This window comes from Onychomys torridus, chromosome X, assembly GCF_903995425.1.
Source record: "Onychomys torridus chromosome X, mOncTor1.1, whole genome shotgun sequence".
Classification (NCBI taxonomy): Eukaryota; Metazoa; Chordata; class Mammalia; order Rodentia; family Cricetidae; genus Onychomys; species Onychomys torridus.
The window spans coordinates 94289650-94312142 of record NC_050466.1 but is presented as its reverse complement, the minus strand read 5'-3'; the positions used below and the strand labels follow the sequence as shown (position 1 = coordinate 94312142).

At 38.5% G+C, this 22493-nt stretch overlaps 1 protein-coding gene across 6 annotated transcripts in view; it reads left to right on the top strand.

The window, feature by feature from the left end:
* The window catches only part of Atrx (ATRX chromatin remodeler), a 180338-nt gene that overhangs the window by 123987 nt on the left and 33858 nt on the right, over nt 1-22493 (top strand). For all 6 annotated transcript variants that reach the window (XM_036175690.1, XM_036175694.1, XM_036175691.1 and 3 more), the window contains 6 exons: nt 6307-6437; nt 7917-8005; nt 8151-8323; nt 16221-16374; nt 18241-18347; nt 21549-21657. In XM_036175690.1, coding sequence (XP_036031583.1) covers nt 6307-6437; nt 7917-8005; nt 8151-8323; nt 16221-16374; nt 18241-18347; nt 21549-21657 — 763 coding nt within the window. The remainder of the gene's footprint in view (nt 1-6306; nt 6438-7916; nt 8006-8150; nt 8324-16220; nt 16375-18240; nt 18348-21548; nt 21658-22493) is intronic.

Sequence of the window (22493 nt, the reverse complement as noted above, 5' to 3'; positions counted from 1 at the left end):
TTCAGTAGAATTATGCATGTGGCATAAATATGTAAAAGAAAACAAAAAATTTCAGAGTAGTTTTTAAAATATCCAACTACATTTGTATTGAAAGGTATATAAATTAAATCCATGAAATTGTGTCTTAGTTACCAAGATCACAGAGTTTGAAGGCCAAATACAAAGCAAAGCATATAATGCTCTCCATGTTATAATTAAAAAACCCAGAGAAATGCCTAAATGTTGACTGAAGTACCATTAGTTCAGTCTTCTCAGTATCCCTTTAAAAACTAGAATGCACAGGTATTGGGTTTTTTTTTCATCTATGTGTCCTACCCAGTGTACTTGATGTTATGCTGCTTTACATAAGAAAACCTAATCTCTGGTTTGGAGTTAGGTTTCTCCTCATCGGCCCCTACTGAAGAGTGCATACAGGAAGAGTAAATATAGAAGAAAAGTTGCCCTTCCACCCACCTGCATTCAGTTATCGTTTAAAAAAAAAGAAACCAGACTTGGTGGCACTTACCTGTAATCCCTGTGTTTAGGAGGTGGCGGCAGCAGGATTGAGAATTCAAGGCCGTTCTCTGATACATACGGATTTGAAGCCTTCCTGAGATACAGGAGACCCATGGATGTTCTAAGAGAGATGCTTAGCTAAGAATGGTAGCAGGCATGTCTTTGTGAATTCTAGGATAGCTAGCTACATTGTGAGACCAAGTTGAGGGAGTATGCAAGGAGAAAGGAAAAGAAAAGATAGGAAGAAGGAAAGGGAGAGATGGGGCAGGCTTCACGGAGTAAGAAAACCTAGTAAATGTCTCATCTAAAAGAAAAAAAACATATCTGACTGGGCATGGTGGCACAGCCTTTAATGCAAGCACTTGGAGGCAGAGGCAAGTGGATGTCTGTGAGGTCGAGGCCAGCCTGGTCTACAAAATGAGTTTCAGGACAACCAGGACTACATGGAGAAGCCCTGTCTCAAAAAACTAAGAAACAAACAAAACTGAACATGAACCGCCTTCTCTGTCCTCCCTTTTTCTTAACCTCTCCTGCCTCCCTTTCATGTCTTCCCTTCTTCTCCCATTCATCTTTCCCCCTTTTGGATAGGGTCTTATTGTGTTCACTAGGCTGTCCTGTATGTACTCTTGGGCTCAAGCCAGCAATCTCATCTCATACTCCCAATGAGGATGACATACACAGCCATGTACTATCTCATTCAGTTCATTAACAAAAAGAGCGAAGACCTATATTTAAGAACTAAAACTAACCTGGTCTGGTGACACATGGCCTGTGATCCAGGTGCTCATGAGGCTGCAGCAGGAGGATCTCAGGTTTGATTGCAGCCTCGGCATTGTAGCAAGTTCTCCACCAGCCTATGCTACACAGTAAAGCTCTGTCTCAATTTAAAAAAAGATGAATGTAACATGAATCTTAAAGCGTTCTTATTAATAAGAACAAAAACCCGAGGCCAGTTATTGGGGTGAATGCTGGAAGATCAGAGAAGCAGAACAAGCCACAGCTATCTCACCTTGCTAGTTCCTCAGGTGATCCTGTTTCCTCAGGCTGGAAGCTTCTGAATCCTCACCCCAATGGCTCGCAGCTGAACTGTGTTGCTCCAAAACCCGAATACTTCTCCAGCCAAATGCTTAACTAACTAAATGCTTAACCCTTAGTTCCTGGCCCTCACGCCTTATATACCTTTCTCTTTCTGCCCCCACTCCCTAGGGTTAAAGGTTGGGTTTCTGGGATTAAAGGCGTGGGTCACCATGCTTAGCTGTTTCTAAAGTGGCCTTGAACTCACAGAGATCTACCTGGCTCTGCCTCCCAAGTGCTGGGATTAAAGGTGTGTACCACCACTTCCCAACTTCTGTTATGGCTTACTCTTCCCATTTTCTAGCCACCATTTCTTGCTCTGTTCTAGTGGCTGTCTGTTCTCTGACCCCAGATATGTTTATTTCGGGGAACACACAATATTTCAGGGAACACAATACCCACCACAGATGAAAGACAACTTGTGATAAGAGATAATATATGTGAAGCCTATCTAATAAGGTAGAACCCCTATAAGTGACTTTTGCCACTCAGCCATAAATGGACATCCCTGCTGGGTGTGGTAGTAATACACACATACAATCCTAATACTGGGTAGGCTTGGATAGGAGAGGATCATGAACTTCAGGCCAGCCTGGATTATATAGTGAAAGTATGTCAAATTTCCCCTTCCTGAAAGTCTAAGTGGGTGTTAAGGAATTGAGAAGACATTTCTCCAAAGAATATAAACAAATGACATTTACTCATAAATATTACTCAGGAAATGAATGCAAGGTTAGGTGTACAGTGATGGATGAACTTTACATGAACTAGAATAGGTATGATAAAAGGAAAGTAAAAAGTGGCCAAAATGTAGAGGAATTGCATACTGGTTCTACTCCTAGATGTATACACAATTGAAATGAAATTTTAATTTCAATGTTGATGGCAACATTTTTCATAAATAGCCAAAGTGCAGAAACAATTCATGTTTGTTAACAAAATGAATAGATGATGAAACATGAATACATGTAATGGGTATTATTGGCAATAAGGAAAGAGTTTGCTGGTACATGCTAGTATCTGCAAACATGAAAAGAAGCCATACATAAATGACTACATGTTTCTGATTCTGCTGATACGACATATCGAGTGTTCGAAAAATCTGCAGATCCATTAGATTGTGACTAAGGGCTGTGGAAAGGAGGGAATGGGGAGATGGAGGCTAAGTAGTGCAGAGTTTTGTGGTGGTGGTGAAAGCATTTCAAGCTCAATTATGGGATTAAGACAGCTCAAAGGTAAGGTGCTTAGCTAGCAAGTGTGAAACTCTAGGATCAATACCCAGCACTGCAAAAAGAACAACCAAGGCTCCAGCAACCCAAATTCTCTGAATTGTGACAGTAGTTGCACATATTTGTGACTAGTGTAAAAGTCACTGGATTTTTTACTTTTCATTTGTAAATTTTATAATTAATATATATAGAATATATTGCTATATATCTCAGGATGACCTTGAACTCGTGATCCTCTCCTTTCTGCTCTTTGAGTACTGGAAGTAAAGGCATGCATCATACTTTGCTATTTTAATAAGTCTTTGAAAGAAAAATGCAGTGACTTATTTTCCAAAGTTATATTTAGTTATTGTTGTTTATTTATTCTTTATGATTTCCTATGTATTATATAATTTCAAGATTTTCTGTAGCATTTCTTTAAACTGTATTTGCTTTAGTTGATTTGATCATTCCAGTTTCTAAGCCCCAATAATTCTTTCATCTTTTTTTTCACATTTCTGATGGATTTTAGGCATACTTCCTTGTTGCCATGTATCCTGAAGCCCTTTTGACCATAGTTCCTGATATTCCTTTGATATAAAGGTTTAGATTAAGGGTTAGTTTTCCTCCAGAATTTTTCTCTTTTTCAAGTGAACAGCATGAAGATTTTATTATTCTGTGATCTCATTCTAATACAGTTTATACTAGAGGCTTTTTAAACTCTTAAATTACACACAGCTTGTGTTGAACTGTAGGGTAATGTGAACAAGATCTCTGTAGTATCTGTAATCATTTCCTTTCATCACATATCAGAGTAAGCACATCACAGTATTTATTAAGCACAACTCCTTTAGAGGACAGTTCGGCAGTGCTGTGTGTAATGCCTGAATAGTGAAGCCAATTAGAAAATGATGGAATTACAGGTTTCCATTTCAACTGATGTAAAACATGTTTACACATGCAAAGTAAGCCACTTTCTTCACTTTTATGGGCCTGCATTGATGAGATAATTTAATATCAGATATTCTTTTCAGTTATTGTTGATTATATGGAATTCTCTTGGGCACTTCATATTAGGTGTGTGATGTCAACCTAAGTGTTTATTATAATAAAAATTGTCTTGATTACCACTAATTAACTCTTAATAAATATTAGAGGCTATAAAATCTGATTTTTATGTTTAAAGGGCATTATTTTATTAGTACACATTTTGAGATAAACTAACTGTAGAACTAGCTCCTGTAAGGTGTTTCCATATTTTTTTTTGGTTTTTCAAGACAGGGTTTCTGTGTAACAGCTCTGGCTGTCCTGGAACTAGCTCTGTAGACCAGACTGGCCTCAAACTCACAGAGATGAGCCAGCTTCTTCCTCCCAAGTACTAATATTCCACTACCACCCAAGCTGGCTTCAAATGTTCTATGTAGCCAGAACTGTTTAAATGTATGGTCCTCTTGCCTCTGCATATCAAATCCTAAGATCATAGGCTTGTGCTACCACATTCTTTTTCAGTTCTGTTTTCAGATTCTCTTGCTAGCCTGAAACCTACATGTAAACCAGATTGGCCTCACACTCGTAGATATGTACTTGCTTCTGCTTCCTGGGTACTGTGACTAAAGGTGTGCACATTTATTTATTTATTTATTTTTGTGTGTGTATGTGTACACATTTGGACCATGGTACTCCTGTAGAGTTTAGACCACAGCCTGTAAAGCTCAGTTCTCTCCTACCATATGTGGGTCCTGGAGATCATGCTGTCGTAACGTGTTGGTGCCTTTCCCAGCCTCTCATTGGCCTCAAGTTTTCCAATTTTTAATAGCCTTCATATTTTTCTTCTTTGGCCAATAATAGCTAAGGAACACAAAAGGCTTTTAGCGATGGCTAAACAGCTAGGCAGATCATCAGTGGACTTCAATGACTTGAACAACATTTGAACTAGACTTAAGGCACCCTTATTGAACGCTGTCCAGCATCCACAGAACATCCATTCAAGTGCATGTGCAACAGTGACCAAGATAGACTATATAGAGATCAAGACAAGCCTCAGTAAGTTTAAAGGACAAAATGACACAGAATATTTTTGTGTGTATTTAAGGTGTACAGTATGTTTTAATGTGTACATCTACATAGCAAGAAAATTAATATAGCTGATCAAGTATGCCTATTCTTTTCTCATATATTTTGTGTATGGTAAAAATGCTTAAAATCACTCTTAGTGATTTATGGTATATTATTAACCATACTATGTCTGTATAGTATTTATCATATGTGACTGAAGTTTTGTACCTATTGCCTTCCATCTCTTCATTTTCTCCACTCCCTTGCTTCTGGCAATTATTCTGTATTTCTGTGGATTTCAAGTCTTTGGTTTTTCCTCCCATAGCAGTAAGATCACTATTACTTATCTGTCTTTGCCTAGCATATTCTCCTCCCCTTCTCTTATTTATATTTTGTATATCAAAAGCGTAATTTTTGAAAGTAGCCATTTTAGTCATCATAGTTGGAAAGAATTACTGGAGGTCTATCTGGATGGAGCAAGGCTTATCTCCCTGTAATAGATAAAGAGACCATGGATACAATTTAGGAGATTTCAAAAATCCAAGGAAGAAGTCTGTATTTTTAGTGACCTTTAATTAAAATTACAGTGTGCCCCCCATTATGGGATTGGTAACAGATTATAGTTTGTATTAGTAATTATGACTGTTGTGACTAAAATCAGAAATTATTTTACCTACTTTTGCTACTGATATTTATAGTTGTCATTATTTCAAAAATTTAGATATTTTACTTGCTGTATTTTATCACTTCTGTCTTAGTTAGGGTTTCTATTGCTGTGAAGAGACACCATGACCATGACAACTCTTATAAAGGAAAACATTTAATCGGGTGGCCTACAGTTTGAGAGGTTCAGTCCATTATCATCATGGTGGGATATGGTGGTGGACAGGCAGACATGGTGCTAGAGAAGGAGCTGAGAGCTACATCTTGATCCAGGAAGTAAAGTGACATACTGGATGTGGCTTGAGCATGTATGAGACCTCAAAACCTGCCTCCACAGTGACATACTTCCTCTAAGGCCACACCTACTCCACCAAAACCACCACTCCCAAGAGTGCCATTCCCTGTGAGCTTTTGGGGGCCAATTACATTCCAAGTACCCATGTTTACTTTTCAGAATTGCTGAGTCTAGTAGTGTGCACCTGCATTCTCAGCACTTGGTGGTGGAAACCAGAGCATCAGGAATTTGAAGTCCTCTTGTACTATATTAGGTTCTGTCTCAAAAGAAACCAAATCATATATATATATATCTCCTTACCACATAGTTCTTCTTTCATATTGTAGTCGTTTCTGTAGAGGGTTTCTCCTACAATCTTATTTACTTAATGTGTTTCAAAATATTAATAGTATGAAATAAGATTTTATAAGCCTTTTGACACTTAGAAAAGGGTGTGTGCTGTGGATAATCCAGTATGGAATCACCATGGTGGAAATGGAGAATTCTTTGTGTCTTCAACTGCGGTTTCTTTGTCAGGCGTAGGCAATAGCACTGAAGGCGGAAGAGGAAAGGCAGGCGCAAAGCTCTTTCAGGATTTTCAGATGCTAAGTAGAATCTGGACTCATCCCTGGTGTTTGCAGCTGGACTACATTAGCAAAGAAAATAAGGTAAATGAGGTTCCTCAAATTGTTTAAACGTTATTTTTTATAGTCTCTATACGTGAAGCAACTTTCTATTTTGTTGGTTTTTTTTCTCTTTTGAGGGGCTTGTCACCCAGCTGCTAAATAAATATACACATGAAGGCTTATTCTTAATTATGAATGCCCAGCCTTAGATTGGCTTGTTTCTTGCCAGCTTTTCTTAACTTAAATTTCTTTATTTCCACCTACATTTGCCTTTGGGATTTATTTTTGTACTACTCTTACTCTGTGGCTGTGTAGCTGGGTGGCTGGCCCCTGATGTCCTCCTCCTCCTCTCCTTCTCTTGCTCTTTCTTCTTCTCCTCCCAGATTTCTCCTTCCATTTATTCTCTCTGCCTGCCAGCCCCACCTATCCTTTCTCCTGCCTTGCTATTGGCCATACAGTTCTTTATCAGACCATCAGGTGTTTTAGACAGGCACAGTAGCACAGCTTCACAGAGGTAAACAAATGCAACATAAACAAAAGTAACACGCCTTAAAGTAATATTTGCCAACACCATTTCATTAATTCAGCTTCTTTTTAGTTCATTTACATGTCTTTTTGTTGTCATTGAGAAGGGGGTCTTATTCTATATGCCTGGATAACCTGAAACTAATGTGTAGCCCACTTTAGCCTCCATCTCGTGGCTACCATGCCTAGCTTATTTCTGCTGTCTTGAATTCATTATACTTAGAGGATCAATCATTAAATGTTTATGGGTTCGAATTTGAACCCAAGGAGACTATATCCCCAGTCCTAAATGTTCTTGTATTGAACCCTTTGAACTTTTTTAGAGGGGTAGAGGCATATCTCACTAACTGAATGCTGGTCTAGTAAGCACAGGGCCCTTAGTTTTGATCCCCAATGACAAAACTTGGGCTGGGAATGTAGCTCAATAGGTAGAGTATTTAGCATGCATGATACCCTGGGTTCGATCTCTAGTAACACAGAAACCAGGCAAAGTGGCATGCATCTATAATTCCAACACTTGAGAGTGGAAGTAGAAGGATCTGAATTTTGGAGTCATCCTTGGCTATATAGGGAGTTTATAGCCAGTCTATAGTACAAGAGACCCTATTTCCACAAAAATAAACAATCGATCTCTTGCTGGGTATGGTGACACACATTTATAATAGGAAAATGGCTCAAGGAGTTCCTTTATACTTTTAGTTCAGTTTCTCCTAATGTTAATATCTCGTATAACCATAGTAATTTATCTGAACCAAGAAAATAACTTTGCTACAGCACAGCAGACTTTGGTTTTCTTCATGTTTCTACTGTTTTTTCCTTCTTCCCATACAGGACCTCCTGTTCTATAATCCTGTTAAATAGCCATTGTTTCTTCCAGTCGTCAATAGTTCCTTAGTCCTTATTTATTTATATCAGTTAATTGACGTGAAATGAAGTGTTTGAATTTCTAGTATATGTTGAAATGGGCTACTAAAACATATGTCTTTTTTTGTCTAGGGTTATTTTGATGAAGATAGTATGGATGAATTTATAGCTTCAGATTCTGATGAAACCTCCATGAGCTTAAGCTCAGATGAGTATGCAAAGTAAATTGAGTACTTTATTACCTATGCTGGTACATTCAAAAACCTGTACTTGTGGGTTGTCTTCTAGGAATTGGCTTCATAGCCTTAAAATGTTTTCCTAACAAGGAATTTTCTTTCTTTCTTTTTCTTTTTTTCCTTTTTTTAGAAAGAAGAAAACAAAGGGTAAAAAAGGGAAAAAGGATAGTAGCTCAAGTGGAAGTGGTAGTGACAATGATGTGGAAGTCATCAAAGTCTGGAATTCCAGATCCAGAGGAGGTGGAGAAGGAAACCTGGATGAAACAGGAAACACCCCTTCAGGTTCCATGAAGCTAGAAGAAAGTGAGTGTGATTGATGGATGCTACTTTTATTGTGGAATCTTGAAATAGAACATCTTAGGTTGATAGTGCTTTTTCTGTCTTTTGTTAGCTTAATGAGTTTATGCAAAGGAATGTTTTTTTCTTAGGTTATTAAGAGCCCAGAATGAAAGAGGATACAGAATTGTAACAAATGTCCAAGTAGTGTTTAATTGTAGGCACGTCATTTTGTTCTGTCTGGTTTTTGAGGAAAGAAAACTAGTTGTTTACTTTAATATATAAATCTGTACTCAATTATTCTGATTCTGGGTGTAGCTAGCAGTTCTTAAGTGATATTGCAATGTAGTTGGTAAATTTAGTTTTATAAATGAATGGTAGAACTGTAATTTAGGCCAGAATATTTCTAATCTCGTGGCCTCCCTAGGATTTCCACTTAGCTATAGGAAAACTGGAAGCATTTCAGGTACTGAATTGTATACTTTAGATTGAATTTTAATCATATATGTTCTTCTCCTTTCAAATTCTTCATAATCTGTAGTTACCTGCTTTGGTTTGCCTTTTAACATGTGCTGTTTCTCTCTTTCTAAGTAAAAGTCTTCAAGTTTACTGTCCAGTGGTTTCAGTTTTTCTCCTCTTTATAGATGCTGCAGAGTTAGTGCTTAGCCTTTCTATGCTCTCTGTATGAGCTGACTTTGTGTTTAGGAGCTTTAAAGCTGGGACTAAATATTAGACTATTTCCAATATCACACTTGTCAATGGCTCTAAATATTTGGCATTGGGAGGTTGTAGAGCCCAACAGTTAAGCATCTGTGAGGAGGGTAGTAGTGTGGGTGACAGCTGAATGATCTTGTGATCAGATAAGCTTGATTTGAGTGAAGGTCTGCAGCTGACTAACGTAGTGACTCCTCTATAAACGCTTCTCTTTTCAGTACCTCTGTGGAATAGACAGGTGGCAGCCTAAGCACAAACCCTGGATTCTCCAAATCAGGGGAGTCATGAGATTTAAACTACAAAATTTCCCTCTTTCTTCTTCTCTTTGGCTACTCCATCCATTAAAGCAGCTTTATCAGCATTCATCTTCCAAGTAGAATTAAAACAACAGAAGCTGGGATTAGAGAGTTACAAAGGCATTGAAAAGCCTCTGCTACCTCCTACTGTGCTCTCTTCTTTCCCCTTCCTACTTAGAGCTCTGTAGTCTCTCGATCTGTCTCTTCCTGGAAATAATTGTATTGAAATATTCTTACTGAATTTCTTCTTTCTGTTATGGACGAAGAGAGAAAGACTTGTTCAGTGGTGTAAATGAGGAACGTGAAAGTCAGAGGAGTGGGGAGGAATTGAAGGGAGACAGTGGGGGTAGATTAGATGCAGGTACGAAATTCTCAAGGAATAAACAATTAATTTTAAAAGTTGGCCAACATTCCTTTTACCACCAAGAAGTACAAGTGGTATGTGTAGCTGGGTTGCTTCTGGGAATGTCTACCTGCTTCCATTTATTTCTGGTGTGCTTTCTGAAACGACTTCAGTTTTTTAGAGGTGCCCTAGTGTGAAGGGCTTGGAAAGCACTAGGGTAAGGTGCAGAACGCAGTAGTTGTATCCTTGAAAGCAGACAGAAAAAGTTGTGAGTTCTAAAAGACAAGTTTTGACTGACTGCTAGCCTAGGGCTTTTGTTTTTAATGTTTGTTTGGAAGAATGTATAAGTTACTTACATGTAGATATAGTTTATATTTTGTAGCTTGTATATGTACATATTTTATCAGAAGCATTCTCTAGAATAGATGGTAAAATACGATTTTGTGTTTTAGATTTAAATGATCTTCATTTAACAATGACTATCTTAGTCCAACTGATTGTTTAGTCTATAAAGGGAAAGTTCTGTTGGGGCTTGGCTGTATGTAGTGTGAGGGCCTTGTGCTGTTCACCCTGTAGAAAATAAGAGGACAAATGGGCACTCAAGAAACAAACAGAACACAAGGAATTTTCAATCATTCTCACAAGAAGACCCCCTCTTTTGTTTGTGATAGGGTTTTCCTGGCCTCAAACTCATGATTTTCCTGCCTTAGGCTCCTGAGTTTTATAGTGTGCACTATTAATTCTGGTTTATTTATCCTCCTTAACAACCTAACCATCTTTTGGGGATCAAAATTTAACTAGAGTTTCAGTGAGGGCAAACCATGTTCCAGTCCCCAGCACCATGCTGCTGCTGCTGCTTTTGCTCTCCCCACACACCTTCATTTTCTGGCTCTACCCTCTCACTTCCTCCCTTTGTTACTTTTTTTATGTGTATAGGTGTTTTGCCAACATGTTAATAAGTTTTTCCTTTAAAATGTACAGTGTATGGTTACTCCAAATGCAACAGTAGTCCATTTATTTAAATATGTGTTTAGTAGGCATCAAGAAGTTTCAAATGAGTGTACTGCTTTTTAATTTATCACATTTTGTGCCTTCTAATATTCTTGTGGGGTTTAGAATGTATATAAAATAGATTCATTCATTCATTCAGTTGCTGATAATATGTTATGCATCTCTACATAGCACGAAATTATAACAGAAGTTAAGACTTAATTATGTGGCTGATGAAATAAGAAAAATCAGCATAAATTATTTGTTTACAAGTTTTAATTTCATGCATTTCTAAGGATTTGTTTGCTTGTTTTTGAGACACAGTTTCTGTGTAGTCTATGCTGGCTTGGAACTTGCTAAGTAACATAGACTTGCCTGGAACTTGAGATAAGCCTTCCTTATTACTATTACTGGGATCAGAGACATGGTCTACCATGCCTGGCTAGAATATATATTAGTTGGAATATCCCATAGTTTTCTGATTATTTATTTTAAAGAAAGACTCTCATGTATTCCAGGTTATTGATATGTAACTGAATAGGACCTTGAACTTCTGATATTCTGTTTCTACCTCCACAGTGCTAGGCTCATGATACCAGGGAAACCAGGGGTTCATGTATGCTAGAAAAGCATCCTGCCAGCTAAGATACATCCCTAGCCCCACATTTGATTCTTTTAGTTATTATAAGCTATTATTATATTTAGAAGGATCAGAATTAAAATGGAGGGCTAAAGTCATAGCTCAATGGTAGGTCACATATTTAGTATTCAGGATGCCCTGGGTTTGATCCCCAGCTGAACACACACAAGAGTGGAACCTGTGGTGTTTGCATGCGAATTATAACTTATTCTGCGCTCTGTCACTTCTTATGTATCCTCACATTTTTACTTTCTGCTGGCATTTTTCTGTTCTGATGATTTCATATTAAATTAGTTTAATGCACTATGCTCCAGAAGCAATGGCTGTTTGCTAGGTGACCGATTATAAAAAGGTGTTTAGTTAACATTTGTTTAATAAGTTATGTTCCAGGGTCCTCAAGGCTCATTGATTGACTAGAAAGAATCGGAGGATCCAGGGTATAGTCATATTCAAAACTATAGTTTATTATACACAAAGTCAACAAAGAGAAAAGGCTCATGGAGTAATATTCAAAGGAAACTTCTAAAAGTTACTCCCTGTCTTAGTTTGGATTTCGGTTGCTGTGAAGAGATACCATGACCTCGGCAACTCTTCCAAAGAAAACATTTAGTTGGTATAGCTTGCTTAGTTTCAGAGGTTCAGTCCATTATCATTATGACAGGGAGCATGATGGTGTGCAGGCAGACAAGGTGCTGGAACAGCTCAGAGTGCTACATCTTGCAGGCAACAGGAAGTTGACTGGCTGTCACACTAAGGGAAGTTAGGCAAAAGAAACCTCAAAGCCTGCCTCCACAGTGACACACTTCCTCCAACAAGGCCACACCTCCTAATAGTGCCACTCCCTTTGGGGGCCATTTTCTTTCAAACGAGCATACTCCTCTTGGAATCTTCTAGAATGCACTTCTCTAGCATTCAATTACCACGTGTACAAAGTGTTGTTTACTGGAGAAGCTCATTAGAGATTCCTTGCCTGAGTTTTATTGTGGGCTGGTTACTATGTGCCTGGCTCATTCCAAATTCTAGACTCCTACAGAGTGTTCAGAATAAGCCACATTGGGTTTTTTTCCCCCCAAATTGCCTGTGTGTGATGAGTTGTGGTCACCAAGCAATGTTTTCATGTCAGTGAAGAGGACTGTTTACCATTCATGTTCCCATATAAGCAAGGACCAATAATTTCAGGGAAACCTTTCTGAGATGAAAAGTATAGTAAGGTGTGACTAGAATTTCACCAAGAGAGGAGGAGGAGAATATCCTATAAAATATTCCAGAGGCAAGAGGGATAGTATATACTATGGTTTTACTCTAGCCTTGGCTATGTAGTGAGTTTGAGGTCAGGCTAGTCTACAGAATAAGACCTTGTTGAAAACAAACAAAAGACATTCAGATGAGGTCTTACAAGTTTATGACATTCCTAAATAATAGTTTATTGTGGTTTTAGTGCAAATGCACAATGAGTTTTATAAAGGTAATGGAACCACCAGGGGCCAGATAAAAAGAGGCTCTTGTTAAACCTCAAAAACAAGTTCAAGAACATGTAGACTAGAAGCCTTGGCAATATTCTAGTCTGGAGACTAGCAGCTTTGGGGTTTTTGCTGCTGTTGTTGTTGCTCTTTTTTCCTACTCAGAGACAGAATACAGGGTTTTAGCCTTCTATACTGTGTTGGTCTTAGATTACTCTCTCAAAGCTGAATCACTAAGGGTACAGATTTGCTATCAAATGTTATACTGTCCCCCACCCCCGCCCCACAAACAAAACCCTGCCAGTTAATATGAGAATTTATAGGAAGTTTGTATGTTTCAGCTTTGGCTTTTGGTTCATAAAATTGTTTTATTAAGTTTACAACATAGGCCTGAAAGCCATGTATGGTGGTACATGCCTGTAATCCTAGCTTTGGCTATATAGTAAACTCAACGCAAGTTTGGGGTACATGAAACCCCGTCCAGAAACAAAACAAAATGAAACAAGCAACTCTGTGTTAGTGATCCTTTGGGGGTAACCTACAGTAGCAAGTATAGATTTCAATCTGCAGAAATGTGCCTTCACCTCAGACATACATGTTCACAGATTACAGCTACAATGAAGATGAAGTGGTAGTGAAAAATTAGACCTCTTCTACAATGAACAGTCGTGGATACAGAGACTCGTGACTGCCTTAGATGCAGAAAAGAAGTCATGAATGCATGGCATAAGAGGGACCTGGACTGATGTAAGAGTTGAAAGCTAAAGACGAGGGGCGATGAAACACTATTAATGAGACTCTATTGCTACCGTAACCATGGACTCATATGAACTGTAGTAACCTGTGTTCAGCCCACACCAGACCAGCCCTATCAACATTCAGTCAGGGAAATCAGACAGGGATCATGGGGTCACCCCCTTATCTCTGAACTATTGGCAATCGTTAGATTCTAAGAAGGGGGATGTGACTGTCTTTAATTGTATACTTCCCCTCCCCATTCCCACCACCCTTGAATTGATAGCTCTGAACCCACATTTACACAGATGGCCCTGGTTAATCTTGTGGGTCACAGAAGAAAATAACACACACATGTATAAGAGAGATTTTTAAGGGAGGTTACATGGTGGGCAGAACTGGTAGGAAGTTAGAGGTGAAGAGTGGTCAGTATTCAAAGGGTACATATATGGAATTGGTAGAGGCAAATAGAAATAAGTTTACAAAATGGTTGGCAAGATGGGTCAATGGGCATATGTTACACAAGCCCACAGATTTGTGGAAGGAGAGAGTGGCCTCTGACCTCCACATGCCCTCCCTCCCATACACAATAATAATAAATAAAATTTTGAAACTTTAAAAAGAAAATTAATTATAGAATAGCCGAAATATTAACTGTTAGGGACCAAGATGTCAGGAACCAAACATGAACCATGGAAAGTACTAGCTAGACCAGAGAACCAGTCATAAGCCCCTTCCAAGAGCAGTAACCAGAGGCCCCCAAAGATAAGAGAATATCCCACAGTCAGGTGCCATGACAACCGAACATAAAGAGCATTCCAGGGTCAGGTAGCCTAGCAACAGAATAAACTGCCCCTGACCAGTGACCTTAGCCGACATCTTGCAGTTACACGATCTGCCTCACACGTCTTGCACCCCTTCCATGTTCTACACTCCTTTCCCTTTTCCCTTTCCCTCCTTCCTGCTCCTTCCCCTCTTATGCTATATAAGCCATGTGGAGAGAAATAAAGATTGGCAGCTTGATCAGAATACTGTCTTGCTGTCCTCTCTTGTGTCGCCCTTCCCTTTCATTTCATTCTCTCCCACAGGTGCCGCCGCGCCCCCCCCCCCCCCCCCCCCCCCCCCCCCGGTTGAAATCCCGCTGGCTGGGGCAATTAACCTTAGGAAAACTTAGTGACAAAAATTACTAATAAACAGCCTGAGGGAAGTTAGCTCACAAAACAAACCACATGATCAGAGTCTCAAGAAAATAAGATTATGTAAATATTGGATAAAGACTATAAAATAGGTATGTTGAACTGTTGTAGAAATCATCCTGTAACTTTGTGTTATAAAATTTAAAACTCAGATAAAAATGCATGGTACTTGAGAAAATATAGCAACAAGCATTGAACATTCCCTTTTGATGATTCATAGAGAAACATCATTTTATCGTACAAACAGAAAGTTAATAACTGATGACATAATCATGTGGTTTACATACTACATGGCAGTTAGCATGACTGAATAAAAAAGCTAAATGACAAACGTAAATAATCACATTTTGAGTGAAAAACCACACTGAACAATAATTTGCAGAATGAGTTGGCAGTGGTGGTGCACACCTTTCATCCCAGCACCCGGGAAGCAGAGGCAAGCAGATCTCTGTGAGTTCGAGGACAGCCTGGCCCACAGGGTGAGTTCCAGGAAAGGCACCAAAGCTACACAGAGAAACCCAGTCCCCCTCCCTCAAAAAAAAAACAAACAAACAAACAAAAAATCAAGTTGCAGAATGATGTAAGCAATATGGTACTATTTATGCACGGCTTAAAAGACCAAGATGGTGCACAGTTTAGGGTATACTTGCAGTACAATAGAGATGACGAACCTAGAAAGTAGGGTTTACTTAGGTCTTAGAAAAAGCAGGAATAAGTGGACCATATTTTAGACTTCATCTGTATCATGCAGAGTTACAATACTGATGAAGACAAGATATGAAAGCACAGCTGTCCATTATATTCTATGCTTTTTATAACATTTAAGATTTACAATACTTTTTAGTGCAGCAAGATTGAAAGTTTAGAAGCCTGTTAACCTTCTATTTTTTATTTTGATTCAAATTATGTTTAAATTATCTAATAGATTATTTCCTGTACTTTCTTCTTGTTTCTTGTGTGTGTCAAATATTTTTTTTAAACAAAGAACAAAACAAAACTAAGAACAAAATGGTTCAGTGTGATTGGGCGAGTTTTCAGGGTTAGTAGCCCAGGGAAGAAGTTATCTTCCTTAATCTCAATCTCTCTCTCTTCTCTCTCTGTCTCTGTCTCTCTCTCTCTCTCTCTCTCTCTTCCCCTCTCCCCCCTCCTCCCTCCCTCTCTCCCCCCCTCTCCTTCTCTTCCCATGTCTCTTAGAGTGTATTTTCAGGGTTTTCTTTTTTTATAGTCTGTGGGATTTCCACCTCTTATGGTCTCTTTCTGAGCTCCGAAGTCCTGCTTGTAGTGTCTGTTTTCTTGCATTCTCTCAGAATCCATCTTTTGCTTGCTATCACCTTGCATTTCTTTCAGCCTCCGTCTCTGTCCATTCTATGCCTTTCCCTCAGTGTAGAGCTTTTTCTCCTGGGATGGCATTTGTGTTCATCTGCCTGTCCCTGTCCTAAATATTCATCAGTCTGTTGCCTTTCTTACTCTGGCTTGTTTTGCTTCTTTTGGTCTTACTCAGTTTTTTTCTTGATTAATATACTTACTTATGTTCTATTTATTTTATTTAGGTAAAACTACTTCCACTTCTAACCCAAGTAGCCCAGCTCCAGATTGGTACAAAGATTTTGTTACAGATGCTGATGCTGAGGTTTTAGAGCATTCTGGGAAAATGGTACTTCTTTTTGAAATTCTTCGAATGGCAGAAGAAATTGGGGATAAAGTGTAAGCATTTTCATATATCTATTATACAAATGAACTTTTTGGTACCCTTACTATTGTTTATAAAGTTTATTTAAGCAAATCTGATGTTTTCTTGTCATGTGAAGTTGTGATTTCTTTGATGATCACAGGGCCATGCCAGTACAGTCACCTTCCTTATAAGTGGCTGTTTCTGAGTACATCATCAAGTTTTTCCTTCAGTGTTTCAGGGTGTCACTGGATAGTTCAGGGCGGTCCTAAACTCATTAGTCTTTCTGCCTTAGCCTCCTAGGTACTAGGATTAATTGGAGAAATGTTTTGTTTAGGAACAATAGGAATTGGTAGATTCTTATTTTTAATAACTGATGACATAATCATGTAATAGGCAATAAATAATCAAAGAGTGACTACTAGATCTGCAACTTAAATGACTGGATTTTGATGTTATTTACTAAATTGAGAGGGCTAAAGGGTAAACAAGTGCATTAAAAGAAATAAAGAGTTTTCTTTGGGCCATGCTAAGTTTGAATAACATGTTAGTTATTCATGAAAGATGAAAACTAGGAAGTAGATACTTGTGTTTAGAGCTCGTACAAGCGGAGAAGTGATTCTTACTACAGATATGTTTTGTTGCTGTTTGTTTTTCTTTTATCAACTTCTGTGGTTTAAAATTATTGTGAGAGCTTGGGGGTATCTATAGCTTAGTAGTAGAGTGCTTGCCTAGTGTGTAGATGACAACTTGTTTTGACCCTTAGCACCTCCAATTTTTTATTTGGATGTCATCTGTCTTAGTCACTCTTTCATTGTTGTAACAAAATAACTGATAGAAACAACTTAAAGGAGGAAAGTTGGCTTTGGCTCATGGTTTCAGATGAATTTTTAGTCCATTCATCATAAAGGGATAAGCCTGGCAAAGACAGTGTGAAATGGCCATTGTTCACAGGTACCAGGAAGTAGATAAAGCTGATCTATCCCCAGTGATCTGTTTTTGTGAGTATTGCTTTTAAAAGTTTCTAATTACATGTGTGTGTGTGTTGCCTGTGCCATGGCACGTGTGAGGAAGGCACAAGAAAAATTTGTGAGTTGCTTCTTTCCTTCCATCATGTGGGACCCAGGGATTCAACTCAATTTGTCCAGCCTGATGGCAAGCAATTTTAACCTCTGAGCCATCTTGCCACTCTTGTATTGCTCTTTGCATTTTCATATGAAATGCTAATAAAACTAGGGGAAACCAAAATAGCTTGGTATGAGCATTTTTTAATCAATCAGATCATCTTTTCTTTATGTTATTTGCAACTGGGAAACAGATATTAGTATATTGACATTTGTTCCTTATGACTCTTGTTTGCATGATACTCAGCTCAGTGATTCCTAGACTAGTCTTACTTGTTAATCGATTCCAGCTGACCTCATCTTGTCCAGCAGAATTGTCCAAATTCTATATTAATAGCAAATAACATTTCTAGGAACTTAAATTCTTGTTTATAGGAACCATCAAGAACTTAGTTTTAGTTCATAATTAATTGCTTCAGTGAAGTGTTTGATTCTGGGGAAGACAACTGAGACAACCGAACTCTTGCTATGTCTGTGTCTAGGTAGGCTCTGTTCCATTGATATTCTCCTGCCCATTGATAATTCTCCTGCCCATTGATATTCTCCCGCCCTTCAGTGATTTAGAGCTGAATTACCTTTTTGGTTGTTTTTTTGTTTGCTTGTCCTGTGCCTAACATTCATACAAATCTTACAATCATCTTTTTAATTTCTTCGAAGTATATCTTGTTGAGGCTTTTTGATTTTAATTATAAAATTTTGTGTTAAATTCATGGTTAATTAAGAAAAATAATTACTGGATTGATCTTCTGCTCCATGAACACTATTTTTTTTTTTAAGTCTTGTTTTTAGCCAGTCACTCATATCTCTGGACTTGATTGAAGATTTTCTTGAATTGGCTAGTAGGGAGAAAACAGAAGACAAAGATAAACCTCTTATTTATAAAGGTGAGTTATAAGCAAGTCTGCATTATTATACATTTTAAAACACTCACTTGAGCATATATAAATATTTTAAGGATAAAGGAAACCAAACTATCCACTGTCTCACAACTCTGACATCCTAAATTAACCTGTATTTTCTCCTTGTCTTTATTCACAGACAGCTGGTCAGTCTTTATCTCTCATCTCTGCTTCTCCCCCTTTTACCCCTTCTTTTAAAACAGGGTCTTGGGGTTGGGGATTTAGCTCAGTGGTAGAGCTCATGCCTAGCAAACACAAGGCCCTGGGTTCGATCCTCAGCTCCAAAAAAACCAAAACAAAACAAAAAAACCCCAGGGTCTTGATGTTTAGCTAGGCTGGCCCCAAATTCATGACCTTCTTGTCTCAACTTTGTGTATTATGGAAGTCTAGCATTGGTTATTATGCTTGCTTGTTTTGTTTTGTTTGTTTAAATCTTTCTTGTGTGTATTGGAGGTTTGCAACATGACATTATGGGTTACAAATAGTAAAATGACTATTATAGTGAGTTATATTAATGTATCTCATTTTATTGTTAATCTTTTGTGATAATATTTGCTAAAATCCATTTAACGAAAATCTGTAACATAGTAATTAATACATAGTCTTTCATTACTGGCTTCTTTCACTTGTGAACTAGTTTCAATGTTAGTCTATTTGTGGTTTAGGTTATACTTGTTTATGATCTAATAACTCACCATCTGTCTAATTCCACATTGTGAAAAGTCATTCGTTGATATTGGGTGTGTTCTCACCTTTGGGTTGTTGTAAATAGTGATATTTTGACTAGAAGCCAGGCTGCCGAGTAGTCCTATAGGGCAATTCTCTGTTAAACTCAATTGGAGAGTCTGGAGATATAGTTCAGTGATAAGAGCATGGAACTTAGATGTACAAAGCCCTAAGTTTCAGCTCCAGGATCACAAGAAACAAAAATCAGCCTCTTTGGTACCAACACATAGTAGGGAGGCAGACTTTGGAGGCTGAGCTGTGGGCTTAGGCTGTGGGCTGCTTTCTTTGTTTGTCTCGGTAGCCTTTCTGTTTTTCTGTGCTTTTCAGCTGCCCTGACTACTTTTTCATGGTTCCCGATGCTTTTCCTCTCTTCTCTCTTCAGAATAAAGCCCTTGGTTACTCTGATTCTTTTTTCATTTTTCGGACAGGATTTCTCTGTGTAGCAGCTCTGGCTGTCCTGGAACTCATTCTCTAGACCAGGCTGGCTTTGAGCTCACAGAGATCCGGCTGCCTCTGCCTCCCAAGTGCTGGGTTTAAAGGTGTGAGCCACCACTGCCTGGCAGTTACTCTGATTCTTATATTTCAGAGACAGTTTGTAAATCACCACTTTTTACTCAGAGTCCCTGACTTTGTTTTGGGGGGTTTCTTGGTTTGGTTTGGTTTGGTTAGTTTTTGCTTCAGCCTCCCAGGTGATGGATGATATGTACCACCATACTTGGCTAATTTATATTTTTCTAACCACTAGTAAAGTTGACCTGTTTTGTTTTTAAACATGCTTATCAGTTTATTTCCTTTTTTGCTGTGGGGTTTGAGATGGGGTTTCTCTTTGTAACCCTGACTGTCTTGGAACTCACTCTGTAGCTCAGGCTGGCCTCACACTCACAGAGATCCACCTGCCTCTGCCTCCTGAGCGCTGGGATTAAAGGTGTGCGTCACCACTGCCCAGCTCATTTTATTTCTAATTTTATAAGTTGTGTTTGGCAAGCGTTGGCTGTAAATACTAGTGACTATTACTACTGCTAGGATTGGTACTGTGTACTAGGTACTTTAGATTTAAGGAACACCACAGTAAATCATGATATAGATCTTGATCATACACATTATAGCCCTTATATCAAAATGCGAATTGTTCGGGAAATCTAAAGTTTTTAAGTAGTGGAATTTGGAACACTGAATTTTGATTTAGATTATCAGATTCAGATTAGGAATTATTATCTAACCATCCGTGCAGTATGCCAAAATTCAGAGAACTCCAGAATCTTGAGAGTTTTAGGTACTGACCAGTTGGGCAAAGTTCCAGGCCAGTGAAAGCAGAGGACATCCTTGGTTGTCATTTCTCAGATATTTTCTACCTTTTGTTTGAGCAAGGTACTAGGATTACAGGCATGAACCACTGTGGCCAGTGCGGTGAATTTATTCATGATGTTCTTAATTATTCCCTCCTTTAAGAAAGGACTAGGGGTTGGGGATTTAGCTCAGTGGTAGAGCACTTGCCAAGCAAGAGCAAGGCCCTGGGTTTGGTCCTCAGCTCTGGAAAACAACAACAACCAAAAAAAAAAAAAAAAGAAAAGAAAAGAAAGGACTATCTTTCTGCTGAATATAGTGACTGAGTACTGTAGTTCTGTAGCAGGAAGGCAGAAACAAGAAGGATCGTGTGTTCAGTTGGCAGCCTTGGCTATGGAGTGAAACCCTATCTCAATACGACACTGAAAAGGGGGAAGGATATATTTTGTACAAAAAGCATTGATAGAATTCATTTCTGTTTTCTTTCCTGAGGTTGGAACCTCAGGGCTTTGTACATGCTAGAAAAGAGTGTGCTGCTGAGCTACTTACTCTACAATAATATAACTCACCTTCTTGTTTTGTTTGTGTGTATGTGTGCCTGTACACATGTGTCTCTGAGTATGTGGAGGCCAGAGGTCACCTCAGATATCTTCCTCAGTCAGTCTTTATCTTATTTTTTGAAACAAGGTCTCTCACTGAATTGAACTCCCAGTTCCAGCCAGGCTGACTAGCTAATGAGCCCATGGCATCAGGTGCCCACCACTATACTCAACTTTTGCCTGGGTGCTGGGGATCAGAACTCAGATCCTCATATTTGCAAAGCAGGCACTGAGCTGTTAACCTACTTTGTTTCTGTTCCTAAATACAGTCTCAAATTCAATCTGTATTTGAGCCTGGCCTTGATATTCTGATCCTCCTGCTTCTACCTCCCAAGTGGTGCTGGAATTGTGTGCATATAACCTGTACCACATCTGGTTTTATTTCATACTGAGGATCCAGGGCTTCATGTACTCTGCCAACTTAGCTACATCTTTAACCCCTATTTTGATTTTTGATGATGTCTAGTTATTCAGCCATCTTGCTTTCAAGTCGTACTCAAGGAAGAAAATCTTCATTAGCAATATTAGCAGAGTAACACATCCCATTTCTCTTTGAATTTTCTTACTACATTTTCAGGTGAAGGGAAGTGGCTTCGAAATATTGACTATTACCGTTTGGATGGTTCTACGACTGCACAGTCAAGGAAGAAGTGGGCTGAAGAATTTAATGATGAAACCAATGTGAGGTATGAAGCTTCTTCTGTATGTATAGATATTTTTAATTCAGGTTCAGTAAAATTAGATTTTTAATATAGCCTCTCATTTTTAATAAATGGTGCAATCAAGACCCAAACCAGGTCAATGACAACTTTTACTCCAAAATTTGCTCGTGGAACCCTATCGATTGTAGCCATATGAATCTCACTTCTTTCTCTTACTAAAATGTATTTGGGCCGGACATGGTAGCACATGCTTTAATTCCAGCATTAGGGAGGCAGAAACAGGTGGATCTTTGTAAGTTCAATGCCAGCCTGGTCTACATAGCAAATTGCAGGCCAGCCAGGGCAACATTGTAAGATTCTATCTCAAAAATGTATTTGTGATTTATGCTTATTTCCTTTTTATTTTTGAATTCTAGGTCTTTGTAGGGACATAGACAGTTTGTATAGCATTGCCTTCTCAGGGACATTTAAATTGTTCCCAGGTTTTAGAATTAAAGGTATTATGAATGTTCCTATACAAGTTTTTGTTATCAGTGGTGTTTCCCTAGATGTGATGCAGTCTGAGGACTGTAATTGCTGATTGTATGATAAGTTTTTGCGGTTTTTCTGAGACAGGGTTTCTCTGTGTAACAGCCTTGGTTGTCCTAGAATTTGCTTTGTAGACCAGGCTAGCCTTCAACTCAGAGATCTGCTTGCCTCTGCCTCCTCAGTGCTGGGATTAAAAGCATGCACCACCACCCTCGGCTAATTTTATGTTTATCTATGAGATTGTCAGTTTTCCATAGTGACTGTATTGTTTGTATTCATTTCAGCAATGTAAGACACTTCGAGTTCTACATTCTTCTCAGAACTTAGTATTG